At 41.0% G+C, this 24,565-nt stretch overlaps 1 protein-coding gene across 4 annotated transcripts in view; it reads right to left on the bottom strand.

Moving 5' to 3' along the window:
- Positions 1–2,560: 2,560 nt before the first annotated feature.
- The window catches only part of fbxl17 (F-box and leucine-rich repeat protein 17), a 235,595-nt gene continuing 213,590 nt past the window's right edge, over positions 2,561–24,565 (bottom strand). For 3 of the 4 annotated variants that reach the window (XM_058071437.2, XM_058071439.2, XM_078789605.1), the window contains one exon: positions 2,561–3,347. In XM_058071437.2, coding sequence (XP_057927420.2) covers positions 3,210–3,347 — 138 coding nt within the window. In that variant the 3' untranslated portion in view covers positions 2,561–3,209. Of the gene's footprint in view, positions 3,348–19,757; positions 21,948–24,565 lie in introns of those variants that run through there. The other variant, XM_058071440.2, reaches the window with a different exon arrangement.

Below are 24,565 nucleotides of genomic sequence, written 5' to 3' on the forward strand. Positions count from 1 at the left end.
TTTCATTTCTCTCCCTTCTCACAAGAAGTCTTAAAATAAAGGACATACTTTTGCCAACAGTCAATTAGCTACATACATGGGAGAAGTTGTCTTGATCGTTTTGATTTTCTTCAGCGAATAGTTTAACCCAGCATGATGTGACTGTTAGCGCTGCAGTGCTGTTGATGTTTGTCCTTACACTGTTGCATCCAATAGATGACTTACATTACTTTGGATACACAGTGTAGATATACAATTCATATGTAAAATGTGGATAAAGTGCACAATAGCACTTCTTGGTGCCATTTATTCCAAACTTAAGAAAGGGTTTTAAACCAAGTAGGGAAGAAGGACAAAGTAAGAAGCTGAAAACTTACCACTTCCACACGAAATGGGAGAACCTTTTATTCCCCACTATGCCATGGCTGACTCCATGCAGTATTAAGGTCATGTAATCTAAGGTGATGTCTCATTGAGGTAACATTACTGGCGACCTAGTGACCACAATACTACATATTACTTTTTATAATAGCATATTAATATTATATTTTTGTACTACAGTCAACCACAATACAGTGACCATTTATTAATTAATGTTTTTGAAAACCGTGAGTGATGTTCAAACCATGATGCACAACTCTGAAATATTTTGTGACCTTTGATACATATTTAATACATTTTTAAAAATACTACACTATGAGTATTCTAACAGGAATAATGCGGAAAAAAGCAACATTATGTGGGTGTATATGTTCTGAAACCACAACCACAATCTTTGATCTTAGTCGCAAATAAACAAACGATTTCTTATATCTGAGGAAGACATGTTTATTTCTAACAATACATAAACTCTGTTCCATTTGTGCAGCACATTCGGTGACCTTTGGCTGTGTGCTGGCATTCTTATTTACATTTTATCTGCACATATGCAATCCTCTCTGATTGCTAATGTTACCATGTTGACCATCATACTCATTATGGTCTAAAAATGTCATTGAAGTAACGAGTCAGACGAAGGCTTGCAGCCAAGAGCTGTCTCCACTCTTATGAAAAATGAGAGGGAAAAAGTATATATATATATATATATATATATATTTCCCTGCTGTTTTAGATATCCCGTGCCGCCTCAATTTCACGCACGTAGAAAAGAAAGCGAGCCAAAGTTTGAAGTTGTAGTGTTTTATTCATCTTTATGCAAATGCAGTCATTTACGCTTGCCTTAACAAATCAAGAATCAAGTATGTCAACATCTAGCAGAGAGAGGAGAACGTGTGTAGGGGGGATTAGAAAAGAACAAAAACAGACGGTGGGAGCAGCCCCCCCCCCCGTCTGGGAACGTCTACAAATCCTGACAAGGGGAAAATCAACTTTTTACTTGTGTGAAAACGTCTTAAGCCGTATAAAGTCTTGCTGTACTCAAACTACATTGTACTGTACATTGGTATAGTCCAAAAGAAGCTATTGTTCTGAGCTGGGTGACTACTTTGGTTGGGGGGCGGGGGGTGAAGGCGTCAAAAAGGACCCTGTGCTGGTCTGCACTCGTCTACATGCTGATGGCTCATGATCAACGCTCTGCTACTTCCGACTTCTGCTTCATGTGATCCCTATCACCGAGAAATCCCTCTTTCAACTGCTACAAAGCTAACATTACGAGTATATGCTCAATATCAATATAAGGTTAAGTAAATCCAAATTACTACTATATGTATATGGATAGGAATATATCAGGGCATACAATGGGAATATGATAACATAGGAGAAGATACATATCTATTTTGTGAGACTGATTAGGTGGCATTTATCTGCCAAGGCAGGTTTCCTAAGTTGACAAGCTTTGTCGGAAGTAATACTTCATCAGATTGGGTCCCAGGTAGGACAGGTCATCTTGACATCTTGACAGGTCAAGACCAAGTAGGTCTTGACCTGAATATGATTATAAAATCATATACAGTGGTTTTGGTCAATGCAGTAGAACCTCTAAGGTTGAAAACATCTTGGAAATATATGCCTCGAATGTTATTTTGTGAGAATATCAGAATTTCTTTTCTTTGGCAGTTTTGTGTGTTTTTGTGATGTCACCACAAGACTGGAAAGAAGAAAAAAGCAATTGCATAAGAACTAGAAATGCTAATTAGTATGTTGTGGGAAAGTGGCAAAGTATGGCTACATTATGTCGGCATTAATATAAAATATAGGACAGGATTTGAACTACATTTCCTTGATTCACTATGAGTGAAAGTAAGGACGAATTAATTAATTATGTTTGACAAAGTTTTTTTTGTATAAATGTAATATTTATACACATTCATCGCTAGGATAATCCAAAAAATGGATTGTGTTGTTCGACCTTAGAGGTTCCACTGTAAAGATGTTGGATGATGTTTCAGTGGAGGCATCTTCTTTTTCCAGCAATGTGATGGAAAAAAGAAAAAAAAACGAGTATTGCTGTCATATCATGCAGATGCTCATTCCAATTTGAGATCTTTTTCAGACGGAGTCACTAAATCAGATGCCAATCTCAATCTAATCATGCACTTTTTAGACAAGTAATCAATGTGGTTTCCTGCTATTCAGTTGCAAAAGGGTGGACCGCAACTGGAGCCAATCTTGTGTGTGTGTGTGTGTGTGTGTGTGTGTGCCACCAGGACAACATTTAAAAGATCTAAACACACACAGAAATCCACAAATCCCTTAACACGATACCGCACGAGCAAGAAAGTCAAGATAAACATCGCACATTTGTCCTAAGACCCTCCCGGGAGCGTAGAAGACGATGACGTCGCTGTTGCGGTCTTCGACTCCAGTGGGCGTCGCCTAGGAGGAAGTGAACGCCTCAAAGGACTTGTCTGTTGATGTTTGTAGATTGTTCTCTTTGAGACTGCCGTTTTTATCGTTCATCTCTGCATCCAGTTCAGTCTACGAACGTTTGGTATTCTTTCCCTCGCTGTAGCAAATACCACAAGAGCGCAACATCTTGACACCCTCAAGTAAAAAGGAGCAGCGTATTGTTGCTTTTGGGCTGGATGATGATAAACGTACCAGCTTTGGTTGAATTAGAACCTAATGGTAGACTGGTGTTCATATGCATGTTTGAACGGTAAATGAAAAGCAAACTGAACTGAGCTGAAAATGTGCTGCACACTGTCAATGTTTGTGATAAAAATGGTCCTTTTGTGAATACATACATAAGTATTTGTGTGTATTTGTGTGTGTGTATAATCCAGCCATAGCTACGAGGCATTGGAAGCGTTGGGGCTCCAGCCCATCTGATAAGCCCTCTCCAGGGTTCTCTTGCAGTCCTGCATCACTGTGCTGAACACGATGTGAGGGTATTGGACCACCAACCTCTCCACTGTCTCTTCGTTCACCTACAAGAACACAGAGTCGAGAGATCAACAACGTACATTAAAATGTTCCTCTTCTTATTGCAGACTTGTGGACGGTACATTTGAGAGTCTTTGTTCCATTTGAGGTTACTTCCTGTCAGAGAAGGTTTTTTCTTGTAGAAGTACTTACTTATATTGTTAAATAACTGTAAAAACGGAAATGAACTACTGTAAATTTTTGTAAATGGCATACTACAGCGTGCACATGTCCATGAGCTCATTGGAACCCATTGGAAACTGCAGGACGTTATTACACAACATAACTGTCTGACAAACAACACTAAACTCATCACACAGCGACTTAACACTCAACACACTACACACTAAATACTACATGCTAAACATAGACCAAAACTAGTTTTAAAAAAACATGATAAACATAAAGAAAACATAAACAACATTTTAAAATGTTCCATAATGTATTTCATTTGAGTAAAGTATTTAATTGGAGGACAAGAAGCATCGAGAATGGGGGATGGCACTGCAATGCTGCCTCTGTCCATCAGAATGAATGCTGCCCAGAATGAATGCATTGCTCAGATGCAATGCATTAAGGGAAAACTTTGAAATAGTTGTTTTTTTCATTTTAAACTTGTAATAGTGCAGGTCTGTATTTTTATCAGGTCTACCTTTTGAGTGTTAAGTTGGCGAGAGAATGAGTTCTGTGTTCACCATTAGTCAGACTTATATTGCTATATACAGTATAATGAATGCTAAGAGAGTAGTAGCGGCTTTATTATTTTTTAGCCCGAGCTCCAATGAGTGCAGTACAGTGCATCCGGAAAGTATTCACAGCGCTTCACTTTTTCTACATTTTGTCATGTTAAAGCCTCATTCCAAACTGAATTAAATTAATCTCTTACCTCAAAATTCTACAAAAAATACTCCATTATGACAATGTGAAAAAAGTTTTTTTTGACATGTTTTGAATTTATTAAAAATAGAAAACAAAAAAATCACATTTACATAAGTATTCACAGCCTTTGCCATGAAGCTCAAAATTGAGCTCAGGTGCATCTTTTTTCCACTGATCATCCTTGAGATCTTTCTACAGCTTAATTGGAGTCCACCTGCAGTAAATTCAGTTGATTGGACATGATTTGGAAATATAATAACTGTCTATATAAGGTCCCACAGTTGACTGTGCATGTCAGAGCACAAACACCAAGCATCAAGTCAAAAGAACTGTCTGTAGACCTGCGAGACAGGATTGTCTTGAGGCACAAATCTGGGGAAGGATACAGAAAAATTTCTGCTGCTTTGAAGGTCCCAATGAGCACAGTGGCCTCCATTATTCGTAAATGGAAGACGTTTGGAACCACCAGGACTCTTCCTAGAGCTGGCCGGCCTTCTAAACTGAGCGATCGGGGAAGAAAGCCATCAGACCAGAGAATTTTGTTTCTCATGGTCTGAGAGTCATTCAGGTGCTTTTTGGCAAATTCCAGACGGGCTGCCATGTTCCTTTTATTAAGGAGTGGCTTTCGTCTGGCCACTCTACCATACAGGCCTGATTGGTGGATTGCTGCAGAGATGGTTGTCCTTCTGGAAGGCTCTCCTCTCTCCACAGAGGAACGTTGGAGCTCTGACAGAGTGACCATCGGGGCCTTGGTCACCTCCCTGACTAAGGCCCTTCTTCCCCGATTGCTCAGTTTAGAAGGCCGGCCAGCTCTAGGAAGAGTCCTGGTGGTTCCAAACGTCTTCCATTTACGAATAATGGAGGCCACTGTGCTCATTGGGACCTTCAAAGCAGCAGAAATTTTTCCTTATCCTTCCCCAGATTTGTGCCTCAAGACAATCCTGTCTCGCAGGTCTACAGACAGTTCTTTTGACTTCATGCTTGGTGTTTGTGCTCTGACATGCACAGTCAACTGTGGGACCTTATATAGACAGTTATTATATTTCCAAATCATGTCCAATCAACTGAATTTACTGCAGGTGGACTCCAATTAAGCTGTAGAAAGATCTCAAGGATGATCAGTGGAAAAAAGATGCACCTGAGCTCAATTTTGAGCTTCATGGCAAAGGCTGTGACTAATTCTGTAAATGTGATTTCTTAGTTTTCTATTTTTAATAAATTTAAAAAAGTCAAAAAAAAACCTTTTTTCACATTGTCATAATGGAGTATTTTGTGTAGAATTTTGAGGTAAGAGATTAAATTAATACAGTTTGGAATGAGGCTGTAACATGACAAAATGTGGAAAAAGTGAAGCGCTGTGAATACTTTCCGGATGCACTGTACCTTGGAAAGCCTTACTGCTCTTGGTTGTTATTTTCAAAGTTGCTCCTTTGAGGAAGATATTTGTAAAACAAACCCTTGCTGAAATATGAGGGTTGTATTCACTGATTTTAGTTTGTGCCAGTCAGAACATCAGCGAGGGTGAAGAACACTGACAAGCTGACAAAGAGCACAGTCAGTCTAACCCCTGAGACCTCCAGGGGTTAGCCTCAACCCACCCAGAACCAACCCCTGCCCACCCGCGAGCGTGACACTTTCCAGGGGATATGATGTATAAACACTCACACACATGTTCAACACACAGCCATTCATTCTTACACACCTCTTTGCCTCAGTGCACGGTGCCTTTTGTAGTTCCTCGTTTGTTTTGGTTGCTTTTGTTTCCTATCCTTTTTTATGGGACAAAACTCACTAGAGGAAAGTGTACTGCATACCAAAAAAACGTTAGGTCGCTGATGTCAGCAGGGAATTAACAGACTGACAGGAACAATCACGACTCTGAAGGTCATGTGCTATTATTTCTGTTTATTGTCCTTATGATTAGAGGCGCTGCGTGTTAAGAATACATAGCAAAAATTGAGACCTGCGTTGGTGCCTTCGATTGTTAACAAGGTTCAGACAGGATTTTTTTGGAATCAGCTGCAGGCTATCTATGAATGTATGTCTATATTTGAGGATGTAAAAGTAGAAACTGACAAAAACATGTTTAAAAAGCTATAGCATTGGTGTGTGTGTGTATATATGTATGTGATGTAAGTACATTTACAATCTGTCTTTTACAATATGAAATGGTTTTCATCAAACACGATCGGTTGCTAATCTACATTTAACGTCTCTCTGCAAGCAGACAATTAACCAAATGATTCCGTGTTTTGATTGGGAGACGTTTAGCGCTCGTGTTTGCAATGAACATTAATGAACATTATGTCCTCCCATCAGTTTGACATGTCTATTCTTCAGATGTGTTTTAATTGTAATTAAGCTCTGATTAACAAGTTGGCAAACGGGAAGGACTTGAGTTGTTTTTTTTTATTATTTTTTTTTAGGACTGTAGTGTAATATTTTACAAAAGCAATCAGGCCTTTGTCGTTGGAGTCGCTAATGAGGCTAAGCCAATTGTCACAACAGACTAAATGTCTCTTTGCTTGTTGTTCAAATTTCGACCGCTCCAACTCATTTTGGCATTGTTTTCTGTTTCTTTTACTTTTTCCATTGGTCTTTGCCATCTCTCTGTTACACTGACCTAATATAGACTTTTGCTGTATTTGATTTGTGGGATGAAAGTGGCTCCACATCAAAGAAAAGTTCAAGACAGTGTGGTCAGTCAAAGCCTGTGCCAAAATCCAAAAGAAGTCATCAAGAAAAGTCCTTAGTGTCATTGTTGAATTGTACTTAACTTGGCTCCTTTGCCAGATTTTTATTACTGTAAATATATTTATGGTATTCACCTTGTGGATCAATGTGATCCTGGTCTTAACAAGAACTAGAAAATAATTGGACAGATTGTTCCAAAGGAATACTTGTGACTTTAGACTTTAGAACTGTTATCTTGGGTTGGGTATTATTCAAAATCTCTAAAGCCCTTAGTCACTGAAACAAAACACAGTATATTACAAAATCACCTTTCCCCCTGTGATTTCCCAATGTCACCTGTTGCTTTACAATGACAATACAAAAGATCATCCTCCATGTAAATAGACATTTTTAAAACCTATTTTAAATGTTATGTCCAAGTGGATTACCATAAAGGGTCCCTGGCATGAGTCATTAACTTAAAAATGCTATATATTGTTTATAATTCTGTTCTACATTGTTAGATTTTTGAAAGCTGACAATAAAGTCACAAAAATGACATTTCCAGTTCATGGCCCCAGCCATGATGAACTCGCAGCTCAGCCTTATTTCCAGTTGTGACGTCATCGAGGTGACACCTATCAGCAAAGTAAACAAACAAGTAAACAAACACTTCTCGAAGGAGATTGTTGTCTTGGATCAGTATATTTTTCATCAAAATAGTGGTAGGCATGCCAAAATGTTGCGTTGCTGCTGGATGTTCACAGTATCCGATTGATATTGTTAGTTTGTTTGCGTTTCCAAAAGAAGCAGGTTTAGGACAACAATGGATGAAGCAAGTGCAGAGAACGAGTCACAGATGGACGCCCAGCTCAAGTTATGTTTCACTGATGACTGCTTAGAAGGAACACCAAAGCAATTATTTAGCTGTAATTCTGTATTATTTCATCACCAGGCAACTTGAAGATGAGAAGCACAGTAATCGTAGCCTCTGGTATATGTCTCTGACTAGGCATTTGGTGCTCCAGTACTGTACATACTCCTTGAAAAGCAGCTGCCAAGTGTGAAGGAGAGACATATGATACAGCAGATTGCTGCTCACTGATGATTCCAATCTTTGAGAGGGATCTGGGAGCAAAGCCACAGCTATCTGGAGTGAGGCATGTACTTATAATATTTTTCCCCTATTTTAACTTCAAAGATGCAGCGCCAAAGATCTAAGAGTGGCGTAATCTGTACTGATAGGTAATGTGCTGCACAACAGAGGGTTGTTGGGACAACAAAATTCTGCTCACTGATCTTTTTTTCAAGGTGACCATTTCTGATGTGGCCTCCACTCACAGTACACATCTCTATTAAGACTTCTCCTATGCAGATACATTCCATCACCGCGTAAAATATACATTTAGCACAAATGCTGGGCGCTGCCCGGGGTAGGCGCTGCAGTAAAATGCATCATAAAGCCGACTAATGCAGCAGCGGTTTACATTTTCAGTGAAGGAAAAGAAGAACAGGGTCATAAATCGATAATTGGATACACAAACACAAAGCGGAATATCATATTAGCCAGCTGTGCTCCAAATGATGAAAGATACCAAGGAAAGGAAGTGGAATTATACTTTTTAGGGTCAAATGGGACAGGCTGTTCACCCAAAAGAAGATGTTTGACTTGCACTACCACTGTGAAATACTGACCGCCACCTATACTGGTTGGGCCACCGTTAGCAGCAACAACTGCAATCATTGCAATGATCGTCTAAAAGCGCTGAGGAAGAATTTTGACCCTCAGACCTTTGCAGAATTTTTGTATTTCAGCATGATGCGCCTTTTTAAGGTCATGCCACAGCCTCGCTATAAGATTCTGGTCAGGACTTTGACTAAGCCACTCCATAGCCATTCAGAGGTGGACTTGCTGGCGTGTTTTGGATCACTCTACCACTGAACCTAGAACACAACTTAGTAACGAACAGATAGAGGGCCATTCTGGATTTTTGAGAGAATTCATGGTTCCATTCATTACAGCAAGTCATCCAGGACCTGAAGCAGCAAGACAGCTCAAGACCATCACACTACCACCACAATATTTTACTGTCAGTATGATGTTCTTTTTCTGAAATGTTATGCACCTTCCAAAAAGTTCAACTTGTGTCAGACCACAGAGTATTTTCTTGGGGATCATCGAGATCTTAACTGAGGCCTAAAGTTCTTTAGGTTTTGTTCGATGTTTTCACCATTTGTGGATCATGGCTCTCACTGTGGTTCACTAGAGTCTTTAGAAATTGCTTTATAACTTTTTTCCAGACAGATATATCTCAATTACTTGTTATGTTTTAACAGGAGAGGGGCAATCACTTGTTCACATAGTAAGCTTGACATTTTTTTACTTTTTACCTCCCTTTAAGGGAGTTAAATGTAGAAAATGGATTTTGTGTTCAGTTGTGTTGTCATTGATTAATATTTAAATGTTCATTCATTCATTTTCTACCGCTTATCCTCACGAGGGTTGTGGGGGGTGCTGGAGCCTATCCCAGCTGTGTTTGGGCGAGAGGCGGGGTACACCCTAGACTGGTCGCCAGCCAATCACAGGGCACATCTAGACAAACAACCATTCACACTCACATTCATACCTATGGACAATTTGGAGTCACCAATTAACCTAGCATGTTTTTGGAATGTGGTACCTGGAGAAAACCCACGCATGCACAGGGAGAACATGCAAACTCCACACAGAAATGGCTGAGGGTGGAATTGAACTCCTAGCTGTGAGGTCTGCGCGCTAACCACTCAACCGCCGAGCAGCCCCAATATTTAAATGTATTGATCTGAAACATTTTAGTGTGAAAAACACGCAAACAAATAAGAAATCAGGAAAGGGGGGAACATGTTTCCACACCACATTATGCGGTCCTTATTTGGTAGCGATCTGAATATTTATTTCCCCAAAGCGTCTCTTTACACAAGCCCTAGAAATGGCCACAATGACCTCCAAATGGATACTACAGACAGGCTAGGAGTGCTCAGAGTTTGAATGTGGGAATTACACATTTCAGGTGCACAACACTGAATGATAATTAATATCAAAGGATGATCATACGGAGGTTTATACGGTTATTCATTTTTCTGTGTTTTCTGTGAACAGCTTTATTGGTCGTTTGCAATATTGCATGAGGCTGTGGTAAACCACATAGCATGTATCTACGGGGAAACATTCAAGCACAAATTGAACTATTCTAAATGGTTATTTTATTATGACAACAAAAATATGCCCATGCAGTAGAAACAGCTGTGCAGTTGCTATTCATATTGACGTACTATAACCGAGTTATTGCTTCTCGCTGCAAAATGTGCTTTTACGCTAGAATCTTCTTAGTAGACAATAATGTTTTCCACTAAATGAAATCCCCTGCAGCAACAGAGAAGACAGCCTCATTTGCTAAAGTACTCAAGGCAACTTGTAAGTAGAACAATTACACCCGTCATAGGTTTCTGTGGTAGGTCAAGAGGTTAACCACAAGCTCAGACCACATGCGGGGATCACAGTTTGGATGCCACCTCGGTGTCAAGGCCTCTGGTTGTACTGAATGGTTTCAATTAGCCAATTCACTTTAGTGGATCCTGTATTATAACAGTATGATGTCTGATATGGAAGACTGAACACAAACATGCAGATATTTGTATGTACTTTGGAGATATTCCTTCAAATTTTTCAGGCTCCCAAAAGCTGTTATCATGCAAAGAAACTCAAAACCTCATTAATATCAATATCTAATAGATATTAAAAGTATCGATCATAACAAAACACTGGAATAAATAGAATTGTGCGTTATGAAGGTCACACTTCCACTCCACTCCACTAACCTAGTTTCCTGTCGTGTCTCCACTGTTTATCTAATACGTAGCAGGTCTAGACTGCGCTGTTAAAGTGATTATATGTCAGCTCATTTTGGATATTCATACGACTGCTTCTGGTTTGTTATGCTATGATGATCTGAAATGTCAAGTGTGTCAGTCCCAGCACACCACACCAATCGGATGGTCTCATCTTAGAAACACTGACTGTAACACTGACTATAACGCTGTTGTTATCGTACTTTTTACTTTTATTTGTTTCAGCCCCCGGGCTGCATGGTCCACGAGTGGTTAGCGTGCAGACCTCACAGCTAGGAGACCAGGGTTCAATTCCACCCTTGGCCATCTATGTGTGCCTCTGCCTCGGTCAATGCACAGAGAGCATCTGTCAACCAGTAAATACATTTGGGGCGGGGGTAAATGTTTACAAATGCCGTTTAAGGAGCAGATTGTGCATCGGGTCTTTCAGATTTACAGATTTCTGTCAGATTTATAACTTTCTTTAAAGCACTAAGAGGAAAAGCCTTGGTTGTAGGATTTTCAAATCAGAGGCCGGACAGATGAAGAAATGGTTCGCGAGCAAAGAAGACGGTTGGATGGGGAAAAATGAAACCAGAGGATTTCAATATTGCCAAAAGAGGTTGTAAGAAACTTCGGAATGTTTTGTATGCCAACTGTGTTAACTCGGAGGCTTAAGAAAGAGACTGCTCTCTTTTTGGTCTCCATTTGTCTTGGAAAATTGGGTGACCCTTGCAAGAATCTGGAATTCTCAATGGACAAGCAGAATCTGGTACCACTCATACATTCTGAGTCCTGCACAATATCAGACAGTAACAGAACCACATAGTGGTTCATGTGCTCGAGCCACAACAGGGACTCAGCTGACTGGGGTCAAAGACTAAGGGTTTGGAGGCTAGCTTTGTAAACCTTGTACTCCATCACAGGAGACCAAGGTAACAAAAGGAATGTGGATCAAGTCCAATCGTTTGCTCTGTGTTGGTCTTTACATGCCATAAACTCACGAGGATTAAGACAATTTAAACCGTAAAGGTGTGTATTGAAGACTTTTAATGGGTCTAATGCATTATTGATTTATTGTTTCTGCCTAAACACAGACAAATGATCATCTTCCAAAATGCTGTAAAAGCTGTAAAAAAAAAAAAAAGGCAGTGAAGTGGACATCTACTGTGACCAGTAGAAACACGACTGCCATAACTCCTCAGCAAGGCACATGTCATCTTGGTCTTGTTATGTGGGAAAACTGCCAAGTGGGCCCGTCTCCTAAAGACGGTGAGCATGCTCAATGTACATGTTGGAATTCACGCCACAGCTCCCCGATGCCAAGAAGCACTCATGCAGCCCTGCAGCCCATGCAGCATGACACAACCACCCCTGCTTGATGGTAGTCAATTATCTTACTAAGCATTTTTGTTGCCAGATAGTCAGTGGATCTGGATGTACACTGCAATTCAAGTTGTTCACAGATTACTCTCAGGCAACCTGCGGCCCAGGGTCCACATGCGGCCCACCAAGTTCTTGAATCCAGCCCGCCAGTTGCTTTCAACTTTTAACATACAAACTGACAACGTGACTTGCAAGTGTGATGTCTTATTTAGTAAAAAAACAACAACAACAACAACAAAACTGGAAAATTAAATTACATAGTTTGATGTGGTCTGATGTTTAAAGTGAGAACATACAGCTGATAGTATAACACTTTTACAGATAAAATTAGACAAATAATTCAAGGAAAATTACAAGCATAAAATAGTGTGTTTGTGTTAAATATACAGTGAAGAAAATAAGTATTTGAACACCCTGCTATTTTGCTATTTCTCCCACTTAGAAATCATGGAGGGGTCTGAAATTTTCATCGTAGGTGCATGTCCACTGTGAGAGAGATAAACTAAAAAGAAAAATCCAGAAATCACAATGCATGATTTTTTAACAATTTATTTGTGTGATACAGCTGCAAATAAGTATTTGAACACCTGTGTATCATCTAGAATTCTGACCCTGAAAGACCTGTTAGTCTGCCCATTAGAAGTCCACCTGCACTCCATGTATCATCCTGAATCAGATGCACCTGTTTGAGGTCGTTAGCTGCATAAAGACACCTGTCCACCCCATACAATCAGTAAGACTTTAACTTGTAACATGGCGAAGACCAAAGAGCTGTCCAAAGACACCAGAGACAAAATTGTACACCTCCACAAGGCTGGAAAGGGCTACGGAGCAATTACCAAGCAGCTTGGTGAAAAAAGGTCCACTGTTGGAGCTATCATTAGAAAATGGAAGAAGCTAAACATGACGGTCAATCTCAATCGGAGTGGAGCCCCATGCAAGATATCACCTCGTGGGGTCTCAATGATTCTAAGAAAGGTGAGGAATCAGCCCAGAACTACACGACAGGACTTGGTCAATGACCTGAAAAGAGCTGGGACCACCGTTTCCAAGGTTACTGTAGGTAATACACTAAGACGTCATGATGTGAAATCATGCATGGCACGAAAGGTTCCCCTGCTTAAACCAGCACATGTCAAGGCCCGTCTTAAGTTTGCATATGACCATTTGGATGATACAGAGGAGTCATGGGAGAAAGTTTTATGGTCAGATGAGACCAAAATAGAACTTTTTGGTCATAATTCCAATAAGCGTGTTTGGAGGAAGAAGAATGAAGAGTACAATCCGAAGAACACCATCCCTACTGTGAAGCATGGGGGTGGTAGCATCATGCTTTGGGGGTGTTTTTCTGCACATGGGACAGGACGAGTGCACTGCATTAAAGAGAGGATGACTGGGGCCGTGTATTGTGAGATTTTGGGGAACAACCTCCTTCCCTCTGTCAGAGCATTGAAGATGGGTCGTGGCTGGGTCTTCCAACACGACAACGACCCGAAGCACACAGCCAGGAAAACCAAGGAGTGGCTCCGTAAGAAGCATATCAAGGTTCTAGCATGGCCCAGCCAGTCTCCAGACCTGAACCCAATCGAAAATCTTTGGAGGGAGCTCAAACTCCGTGTTTCTCAGCGACAGCCCAGAAACCTGACTGATCTAGAGAAGATCTGTGTGGAGGAGTGGGCCAAGATCCCTCCTGCAGTGTGTGCAAACCTGGTGAAAAACTACAGGAAACGTTTGACCTCTGTAATAGCAAACAAAGGCTACTGTACCAAATATTAACATTCATTTTCTCAGGTGTTCAAATACTTATTTGCAGCTGTATCACACAAATAAATTGTTAAAAAATCATGCATTGTGATTTCTGGATTTTTCTTTTTAGTTTATCTCTCTCACAGTGGACATGCACCTACGATGAAAATTTCAGACCCCTCCATGATTTCTAAGTGGGAGAAATAGCAAAATAGCAGGGTGTTCAAATACTTATTTTCTTCACTGTATGTTCTGGTCACCCAGACAATTTTGTTAACTCAATGCGGCCCACGAGTCAAAATGTATATGGGAGTTTCATTTTCACAGTATTGTCCCTCGAGAAGATATTGTAATGGTAATGGTTTAATTTCATTTGAACATGCATCAGATTACAATTGAATGCATCCCATAATCAGTGCACAGTTCCACATGTCCAAAAGGAGTAGGAAGAAGCAAAGCTTACCCCTCCATCTGGTACTTTTACAATCAGTAACTGTTACATTTGTTCACTTCCTGCTTTCCTAATATGGTTTAAGGTTTTTTTGTTATTGTTTTAATTTTTTTGTCACGTACCAAAGTACGAGGTGATATGACCATACAATGACATAATGGGTACAATAGTAACTGTCGATATAGTGATATATATAGTGATATATAGTGACATCATGTGTACAAATGAGAATAGTGATATGTATAGCATTATACATTAATAAAATGTTTGCCGAAATGTGAAAAAATTTTGAACCTTATTGTTCTGCAAGTAAAAAGTAAAATACAAGTACATTTTCCACATGTGTTTATGATGTCATGTATGATATGAGGTCGTGATATGTCCATTTGGCTTCCATTAACCCGAAACCAACCATTTGATTGCTGTCAGATCCTATTTATACACACGCATGTTGACTTTGGGTTGGTTTCGCCCAAGACTTCTTTCAAACGGGTTCAACATTTCATAACAAGTTAGTGCTCATGATTATGCTTTAATACATGTGGACATATTCAATTGTTGTACTATAGGTCGTTGGAAACACTGAGAAGGTGTGGTATCACGGTGAGAGTCCCCGGGTTTCCTTACACGCTGTGGTGATTGGTAGTACAACAAGGTCATAACCAGCCAGCTGAACGCTTTGTAAACTAAGACGGAACATAACATGGCGCTCCATGAGCCAAATCCCAAGGAGGCTTAGTGAGGTCGCACACAGGCGGAATTTCTTAAAAAGATCATCAACAACAGAGCTACTGTTTAATTTTTACCTCGCAGGACCGGCTCCTTCTCCTGAGTAAATAAAGAACAAGGACGGATCGACCCTTGCTTTACAAAGAGATGCCGTGATAAAAAATTCATGGTGTCTCTTTAGAGGGACGGGAGCTTTGATTAGATTGGACCACTCAAAGTTAAAACAAGGTGGGGTGCAATCATTATTGTGTCAATATTATGAGATGAATTGTGGATGATCAAACCACAGCAAATCCATCACAATATTCATAACGCTTTGAGTTGTGAATTTTAGCTTTTATGGTTTAACGGTTTAGATTATTTTGGACATGCTTAAGAAAGTAGTACATCACAAAATTCAACATGTCCGAAAATAAGTAGGAGGTAGCAGATCTTATTTTATTTATGCCAGGTGATGTTCATGACGCAGATCTATGATCATCTGATAAGTGAAGCGTGTCAGTCCAAGCACATCACACCAATTGGATGGTCTCATCTTAGAAACATTTAGAAGCCATCTTGTGACTGTAACACTGTTGTTATTGTACCTTTTACTACCTTTTATCTACCTGAGCCAACCTGTTGGGGATGAAATGTATAAAAAAAAATATGCTATTGGATAAAGACATTTGCCTTGTCAGTTTTGTGGCACCATCTAAACACACCCTTATCCTCCTGCTAGTAAACAGTAAAATAAAAGTACATTTTCCACATGTGTCTATGATGTCATGTATGATATGAGGTCATGATATGTCCATTTGGCTTCCATTAACCCAACAATGTGCAATAGTCAAGTGAATTGTTAGCGGTTAGCACCCAGGCCTCATAGCTTGGATACCAGAGTTCAATTCCACCCTCGGCCATCTCTGTGTGGAGCATGTTCTCCCCGTGCATGTGTGGGTTTTCTCCGGGTACTCCGGTTTCCTCCCACATTCCAAAAACATGCTAGGTTAATTGGCGACTCCAAATTGTCCAAAGGTCTGAATGTGAGTGTGAATGGTTGTTTGTCTATATGTGCCCTGTGATTGGCTGGCCACCAGTCCAGGGTGTACCCCGCCTCTTGCCCGAAGACAGCTGGGATAGGCTCCAGCACCTCCGCGACCCTCGTGAGGATAAGCGGTAGAAAATGGATGAATGAATGAATAGTACAGGATATGATCAAAAATACAATTTTAACAACTACAGATTTATACATACAAACATGTGGCATCAAATGAGTCAGAGGTTTTCTTCCAGTTGAGTCACACACATTGCAGTGACCTGGAGAAATGCCGCAGCGACACTGGGAAAAGTGTCTCAAAAGTTGTTATCAAACAAAAATACCAATGAAATAATAAGAATAAATAATGAATAGTAAAATTGTAATAATAATAATAGTAGTAACTGACAAACATAAATTTAGGATAAATTACATCAGACATTGTGGTTGTCAGCATTCTTCGTCCTCCTGAGGTTAAATTGCTTCTTCTTTGAAATGCTAGTCGAGCAGTCCTAGGCCATAGTATAACTTTTTTTTTTTTTTTTGCACATGACTTTTTTCCTCAAGACAACCATGTATAATGCAAGGAGTCAAACAAAATCTGACAAGCTGCCTGAAAAGTTTCTCGAAGCCCCCCTGGATGTATGAAATATGTACGGACACAGTTTCCAGAGAGGGGGGCTGGAATGGTCATTAGCATTAGAAAGCTAATTCATCACCAACACAGCCAGACGCTACACGAGAGGGCTACGGTTGCCTGCTGCCTCTCGTCTGAAGGAAGGTAAACCTACTGTCCAGAGTCATAACTAAATCGGCCAGAATCCTGACCACACTGAGCCGCGTCTCCTCTCTGAGATTATGCTGGTCTCCGTGGAGATGAGAACATAGCATTGGAAGGAGAAGTAAATGAGGTGCCCGAGGAGGAACAAGCTTAATGAATGAATAAATGATGTAGGAAGCCCAAAAATCCCAACAACCTTGACTGTCCTTGTGTGCAATGGGAGGAGGATGTTAAGTTCACCATGTGTCTGGTCTCTTTTACTTGAAGGGCAATTTTCAGAGTCCCTGTGAACTCGTTTCACTTTTATTTCACCCTCCCTGCGCTTGCCCTTTAGAAAAAAGATGAATGGATGATCAGGAGGAGGCTTCAGTTAAGACCGACGATCGATACAGCTCCTCTGTGCGGGATGGAACCCGAAGATTACACTGAAAATCACAAATAGCAAATGACTGCTTCAAACTGTGAACATTAAAAAAAAAAAAAAAACAGGAGGCCATCTTCCGTATTGGCGACTTTTGCTTTAATTCCCATCGTTTCACAAGGCCTAATACACCACACCCCTGCTGTTCACAATAACAACACTCATCAAAGAAAGTTGGGCCAAACTCTCATTTCCTAAACGAGAGTTGAAATGGCTTCTAACTCTTCACAATGCTTCATCTTTGTTTTGCTCACTCCAAACCTCGGGGCCCTGAACAATTAGGTTCTTGTTTATGCCTGCAAATTGCTACGCCGCGCCTATCTGTGCGCGGTCCCTGGCAGCTGGATGCTCCACCGGAACGACCGTATTGATTGGGATGTCTGCTCTTTTAACAAGGTCTGTCTGGTGGAGGGGGGGCATACGGTCATACCTGTTCCCAAAACACTGCTCCGCCTTCGTTCAGGTAATGGCGGCATGCTTCCAAACTGCTTACGCAAAACACTTCAGGGGCAAGAGTCAGCGTATACTGGATTGTTTCCTTTTACTTCATTTGGCTTTCTCTTGATTTCTGTCATTCCCCCCCAAGGCCAGTCCTCATTTTACTTTGTTTCTCGCTCCTTCATCACACCCATTAAGGTGACAACTCTTAGCATCTCCACCAGTCGTCCCTGATGGGCCCACCAGCAGTCAGTGTCATTATTTCACTGGTCCGCATTCATGCTGACTTTGTGAGTTTGCTGCTCCCTTCTCTGTTCCCCAACCCGGGCTGCCCATTTGTTTTCACTCTAATGAAGTAGTGGAAAGAGGGAGCGGGGGGGCGGGGGGACCCTACAGGCGAGGGAGAGTGTTAAAAGAATGAGCTGGAACAGAGAAGCGAAAGCTGACAAGCGAAAGAACAGAGGAGAAGCAGCAGAAGATGATCTGGGAAAAAAATAAGTACATATATATATGCAAGCTGCAAAAACATTCCACCAAGGCTGAATAGAGATCAAAATCCCCAAAGTGATACATCACCAAACAATGAAGGCTGCAAATGTTCTCAGGGTCAGACAGAAGATCTGCTACGGCAAACAGGAACTAAAAAAAAATCATTTTTGACCTTTGCAGGATCAGAAGGTGGGATTGAGGATCATGTTACTGGAACAGCCGCTGTTGTTTGATTTACTCGCATTTAAACACGTTTTCCGTTAAGAAGCAATCTGAAAGCGAGCTGCGCTGAACTTAATGCAAGTATACAGTTTGAAGCAAATGCTCCACCCATATCCTAAGTGGGATTGGGCATGCGAACTGGGACTAACATTAGCCACATATACATGGACCCAAATATTCCAATCGGATTCGGTTTATTTGCTCAAACAGAAAGAGTTGAACCTTTGTGTTAAGGATCGACTGATACATCGGCCGGCCGATATTTGCGTTCTTTACTTGAATCGGTATCAGCTGATACGCGCATGGCTTCGCCAATGTATTTTTCCGCCGCAAGATTAACAGACTCTAAAGGTCTTTATTTTGCACAACACAAACTTTAATGATGAGGGAAATGTTTTATATATCGTACTAAATTGTGTCAGTGTGATGTGTTTGTGTGTGGAGGTGGAGGAGCAGTCATCACATCGATACTAGATAAAACTTAAACTACGACAGAGATGTTTTGCACATGGTTGAATAGTTATTCCTTTTAAAGTTGATAATGCCGTCTAAATGTGTGTTTAAGAACGCTGAATCCTACTGTGTTCAGTGTTTACATTTCAATAAAGTTTGTTTCAACTTGAGACCTGTAATATTTGTTATCATTGATATTTTTTCATGTAAATTGAGGGAGCAAACGCAGTATCGGCCAAAGCAAAATCGGCCATCGGCTAAGGGTGACGGGAAAAAAATTGGTATCGGCATCGGCCTGAAAAAAAACCCATATCGGTCGATCCCTATTTGTATACACCTCATTCCGAAAGAAAAGTGCCAATCCGAATGAACATATAATCAGATTCCCAGGGGTGGAATATTCCTTTCCCCAATCCGATTGAGGTATTTTGTACCCACTCAAACGGAAAGTTGCCAGGGTGCGTTCTTCTTCGGTGTGTTTTTCTTCTTCTGTTGTTTATTGGCGGTTGGCAAGCAGCTTTCGTGTGCATTACCACCATCTGTGGAACAGAATCTAAACCCTTCTATACGCCATTCACAAGTCCAGTTTTTCTTTAAAAAGAAAATACATATTCATATAAAACATGTCCCAAGTTTAATTATAAAATGTTAGCAAGACTGAATTTGATCTTTTCCTGTTTAAATTCATCCCGGTTGCGTTCTTTCAGCGCATGCTCAGATATGACGTAACACGCAGCTCGGGATGTTCTTCATTTTTAAAAATAGCAAGCAATCGGCACTGGACTGCTGCAGAAAGTTTGTTTTTTGATCCAAACTAAATTTCAAGACTGGACGAACGAAAAACTGTCAATACGGAGTTATTCCAACAAGTGAAAGAAAAACCCGGGGAAGTCGGTATCACGTGATGTTGATGTTTACGCTTTACTGCGCATGCCCCATTGACTATTCTGTTGGATTATAGCAGCGCATGTAGACACGCGATTGGAATATTCCTTTCCATGTATTCCATTGTTTTCAGATAAGTAATTCGGAAAGATTCCATTCAGAAAGAGGAAAAACTTCTCATGTAAACGTGGCTATTCTCAAGTTCTCGTGATCGCTTTGTTTTTATTTCGATTCCTAGTTTTAATGCCCACTTCACCGACTGGATCACCAACAAAGAAGCCAGGCGACCAACGTTATAAAAATGAGCGGTCGGCTCAGTGCAACCTTTGCAAACACAATGATATCATCCAAAGGAGGGCGACAACCAACATGACCTCCGGATTCATGTCTTTCATAAGCAACGATGGACTTCCTCTGAGCAGTCAGAATCTGCAAAGTCAAACACAAAATGATGTCTATCTCGTGCCAATGTTATAAAGGATTTCAGCATGCTCGCCGACATTGTGGATGTTCGCTATAAATAACGGACAGCAGCTACGGCAACAGACATGAAAGTCACGTTCAGATATTTCATCCCAAAAGAAGTCCGGTAAGCTCCCTCGTTTAAACCATGCAAAATTTTATGATCTTTCCTCTTAAAAGCATTGGAATTCAAACGATGCCCAACACTAATCCTAAAGCGTGTCCATTTGGCGAGTATCCATGATTCCGATTTGGGCTCCTGAGGCTGAATTCCCTTGAAGGAGCTTGGTAAAATATGACCATGGATTTCACCAAAAAACACTTTTATATCAACACGGTTAGCTTCTTGTTCCTGTTTGGGCATTGGTCAAATCTTGCATTAGCGGATGAAACCTGTTTTTTTTGTCGGGGACCCCCTACCATTCCGTGTGTCAATTTAGGGAGCTCTGCATCTGCACCAAAATGATTATAGCTCGATGGTCAGTGGAAATGAACAGTCTCTGGTGCCAGGTTGTTACCATTTTATCATCACTCCAATCCTAATGCTGCTGGCAAAAGCCCACGCTGTCCTCAGTGTCTATCACATCCTTCTGACATTTTATTTGGAACTCCCATTGTATACGATTTATTGATTTACCTCGCAAAGCAGCAGGATTAGCAGTAACAAAGGTGTATAATCTGGCAAATCCATCATGCCGAGCTTCAACTGATACGATTATGGCAGGGAAGAAACAAATGGCAGCTACCGAGGTGGATGACATAAGACAACAAATGCAGCACTTTGAACAGATGAGCATGGATGTTGCCATATAGCGTATAACGTAAAATAATTCATTCGATTATCTATTTTGCATCAGCCTTTTTTTCGGTATGTTCTTTTTTTTTCGATGTTTATGTGAGTTTAAATGGGGAAAAAGTTCACTTTACAACCTTTGGGGCAAATTGAACTTTCTTTGACCATGTAGGACCAATTTTGTGCAGGGTCGTTTTATGAGAAAACAATCTTTCAAGGTGCTGTGATATACTGTGAAATATATATTTTTTAAGTCCGATATAAAACAACCAGAGTCGACTTTGAGGAGTGCAATGAAAGGCCGTTTAAAGGACAGGCCTGCACTCGGAGTAACTTGTGTACAAATCAACCTAACGCTGCAAGGTTAGCTACATCGTATAGTATCCAGATGAGCCTTGCATTTGTGATACTTCCACATGTTGATATGATGATGATGATGGTGTCTCCCGGTCCGATGAGCTAATGTTGACGCCAACGCAATGGATCCCTTGCGTCAAAGGTATAGCGCAGACACAAAAACACATTGTTCCTGTGTGTTTGTGGAAGTGTGGAAAGAAGAATTACGCCCACGGACAAGACCTAGCATTTAACTTTTCTCAGACACACTGACTTATGGCGCACTGAATCAGTTTTCAACACCATTAAGTCCTTTACTTGAAAGACATTCAAAGATTTACAGCTACAAGTACACCAAATTCATTTATTTGATTTTTTTCAGGGTGGATCAATGGCATTCTCTGGCTATGTCAGCGTCGGGCCCTGGGGGAACAAGTGTTATCATCACAGGCAGGCGGAACATGTCATGTGCATAAGGGTTCCGATTTCAAGGCTCCATTATGACCTGCCTTCAGGGATTCCAGTTTGGGCTCAATAGGCCGGATTCCCTTGGAGGAGTTGGGTAAAGTACAATCCCTGGAATTCACCAAAGGGGAAAAATAGCTTTTTACATGAACGAAAAAATGGCGTCACTGAGAATCCTGTTATAATAGTCATATGCAAACAATGGAAATCACACACCATTTTCAGGGCCCTGTGCTTATGTTTGAATTAAATTGTTATTATTGCACGGTGAACAAGTGATTAGTGCGGATGCCACACAGCTAGGATACCGGAGTTCGATTCCACCCTCGGCCATCTCTGTGTGGAGTTTGCATGTTCTCCCCGTGCATGCGTGGGTTTTCTCCGGGTACTCCGGTTTCCTCCCACATTCCAAAAACATGCTAGGTTAATTGGCGACTCCAAATTGTCCATAGGTATGAATGTGAGTGTGAATGGTTGTTTGTCTATATGTGCCCTGTGATTGGCTGGCGACCAGTCCAGGGAGTACCCCACCTCTCACCTGAAGAAAGCTGGGATAGGCTCCAGCACCCCCTGCGACCCTTGTGATGATAAGCGGAAGAAAATGGATGGATGTTATTATTGTTGACTCCTTTTCTGCCTAAAAGAAACTCCCGATGGTCTTTCCTTTCTGAGGCTGTAGAAGGACAGTAGACAGGGAGCTTAAAGGGGGGACTTTCTGGTCAAATATCATGATAAAAATAAAATACAGAGGCCAGAAATTTCTGGAGAACCCACTAATGCTTGTTTTGGTTCGGGTTCTGGATTTTCAATGCTCAATTATGAACTGCGTTCATGTCAAATAACACACATTCTTTTTACTGTGTTTGAGCACGTTAGAAGGAGATTAATTGGATGGACGTGTGGGGGAAAGACAAGCAAAACATAAGAGGCACACAGGTCATTCTGCATTAAGACCATATACGGTCAGCTTCTGTGAGAAGACGGACGAATTAGGAACATTTTCTGACAATCAAACAGACTTGTGGCTTGTGCTTGGTCAGAGTGAGAGTCCACATCATTCCGACATTCCGGGGCTGACTCGCAGCAAAGCGTATACAGTATATACGGAAGCACGTTTGTGTAAACTGTGACGGTTGGAAATCGATCCTTCACACAGCTCCACACCAGGAGCACCAGCTGGATCCTGTTAGCAGTTCCTAAATGAATTCTACACTCTCGACTCACCAGGTCCTGTGACATTCAGCTGGTGCATTAAAATTCCCGGGCCATTTGACAATTCCAAACAAATTGGGGGGTGGGGGGGGGGGGGGTAAGGGGGTCGAGGCAAGGAGCTGACTTGGCTTGTCGGCAAGGTTATCGCAAGATTGTATTTGTCTAAGACTGACAGGAAACTCAAGTCCACTTAAGGTGGGAGGGAGAAATCCTGAAAGAGAAGTCGAGACTGCAGGGGCCACCCGAACATTTTGCAAGCTGAAATACTGAAGAGCATTTATTTATCATATATCCTTGCAGTATACACTTCCTGAGAAGAAACCACGGAAAGACAAACTTTAGTTTGGGATTATTTGCAATATTTCCTCAAACAGTGTCAACATTGCTCCGACGGGAAATAACTATGCGTACAAACACTTGCTGCTACAAGTACTGCAAGTGTATATCATCATTTCTTTTCACAGTACTCATGGTCGGTGTGCAGGGTCACTGCTGATGATCCCCTAAGCTACGATGTGTTTGTTTAGACAGTAACGGCTGATTGATAAATATTAAGATGCTTCTTCAAGAGTGGACATGGAGTCACTGCCAAGCGAAGCCAATGTGTGCTGCCCAAGCCTTTGGAACCATCAAAAGCCATCACGTCCAATCATATCTGCATCGCATCAAAATCTAAAACCTTCCACATCTAAAGAAGTGTAGCTGTTTTTCCTGGCCTCTCTCCATCCATGTTTAATCATATAATGTAACATTAGAGCTCGCAGGAAATATGAATTTCACTGGAGAGAAACTGCTGGCATCACAAGCTGCTTATTTATGCGTCTACTGCAAGGCTGTAAAAAGGGAAAAGACAAATGGAACGCCTGCATGCAGCAAGGCCTCACTTATTTTAAGCAATCTTGAGTATGGGGGGGGGGGGCAAATTGATTTGTTAACATAAATAAGAGACAGTGCGGCTGAGATAAATGTAATGTCACGTAATATGCACATTCCATGAGAACCTTGTGGAATGGAGAGGAACCCAGCAGCTCCTGGGTTTCTTTTCTACCCCCCACCCCCGAGAAGCAAATGAAGTGCCAAGATGAGATTAGGTAGCCTCACGATTGGATCGGACATGCCACTGAATTTCACCACACACAATAGAGTGTGCGACAATAAAATGTGGACTGTTTTCCTACAGTCAGCAACAGCGCACCTTGCTTAAACGGTGTGTAAACTATACAGGAGGGTAGGTCCACTTGCCCTCGACAAGCTCACCTTGACACAAATGTTGCCATATACGTATATTGAGCCAACATGTCTAAGCAACAATGCTGCAACCTAAAAAAAACCAAACATTTTTTAAAATAAATATAACACTGTGAAGTACCGTATTTTCCACATTATAAGTCACACTTTTTTTCATAGGTTGGCTGTTCCTGCGACTTATACTCCAGAGCGACTTATAAACGAAAAAACTGATTATGTTACATAAACACTGGACACCTTTTCTGTTCATGTTTATTTTTTGTGTGGCT

Source organism: Doryrhamphus excisus, linkage group LG3 (assembly GCF_037039965.1).
Source record: "Doryrhamphus excisus strain RoL-2023G ecotype Guam linkage group LG3, RoL_Dexc_Guam_v1.1, whole genome shotgun sequence".
NCBI classification, from domain to species: Eukaryota; Metazoa; Chordata; class Actinopteri; order Syngnathiformes; family Syngnathidae; genus Doryrhamphus; species Doryrhamphus excisus.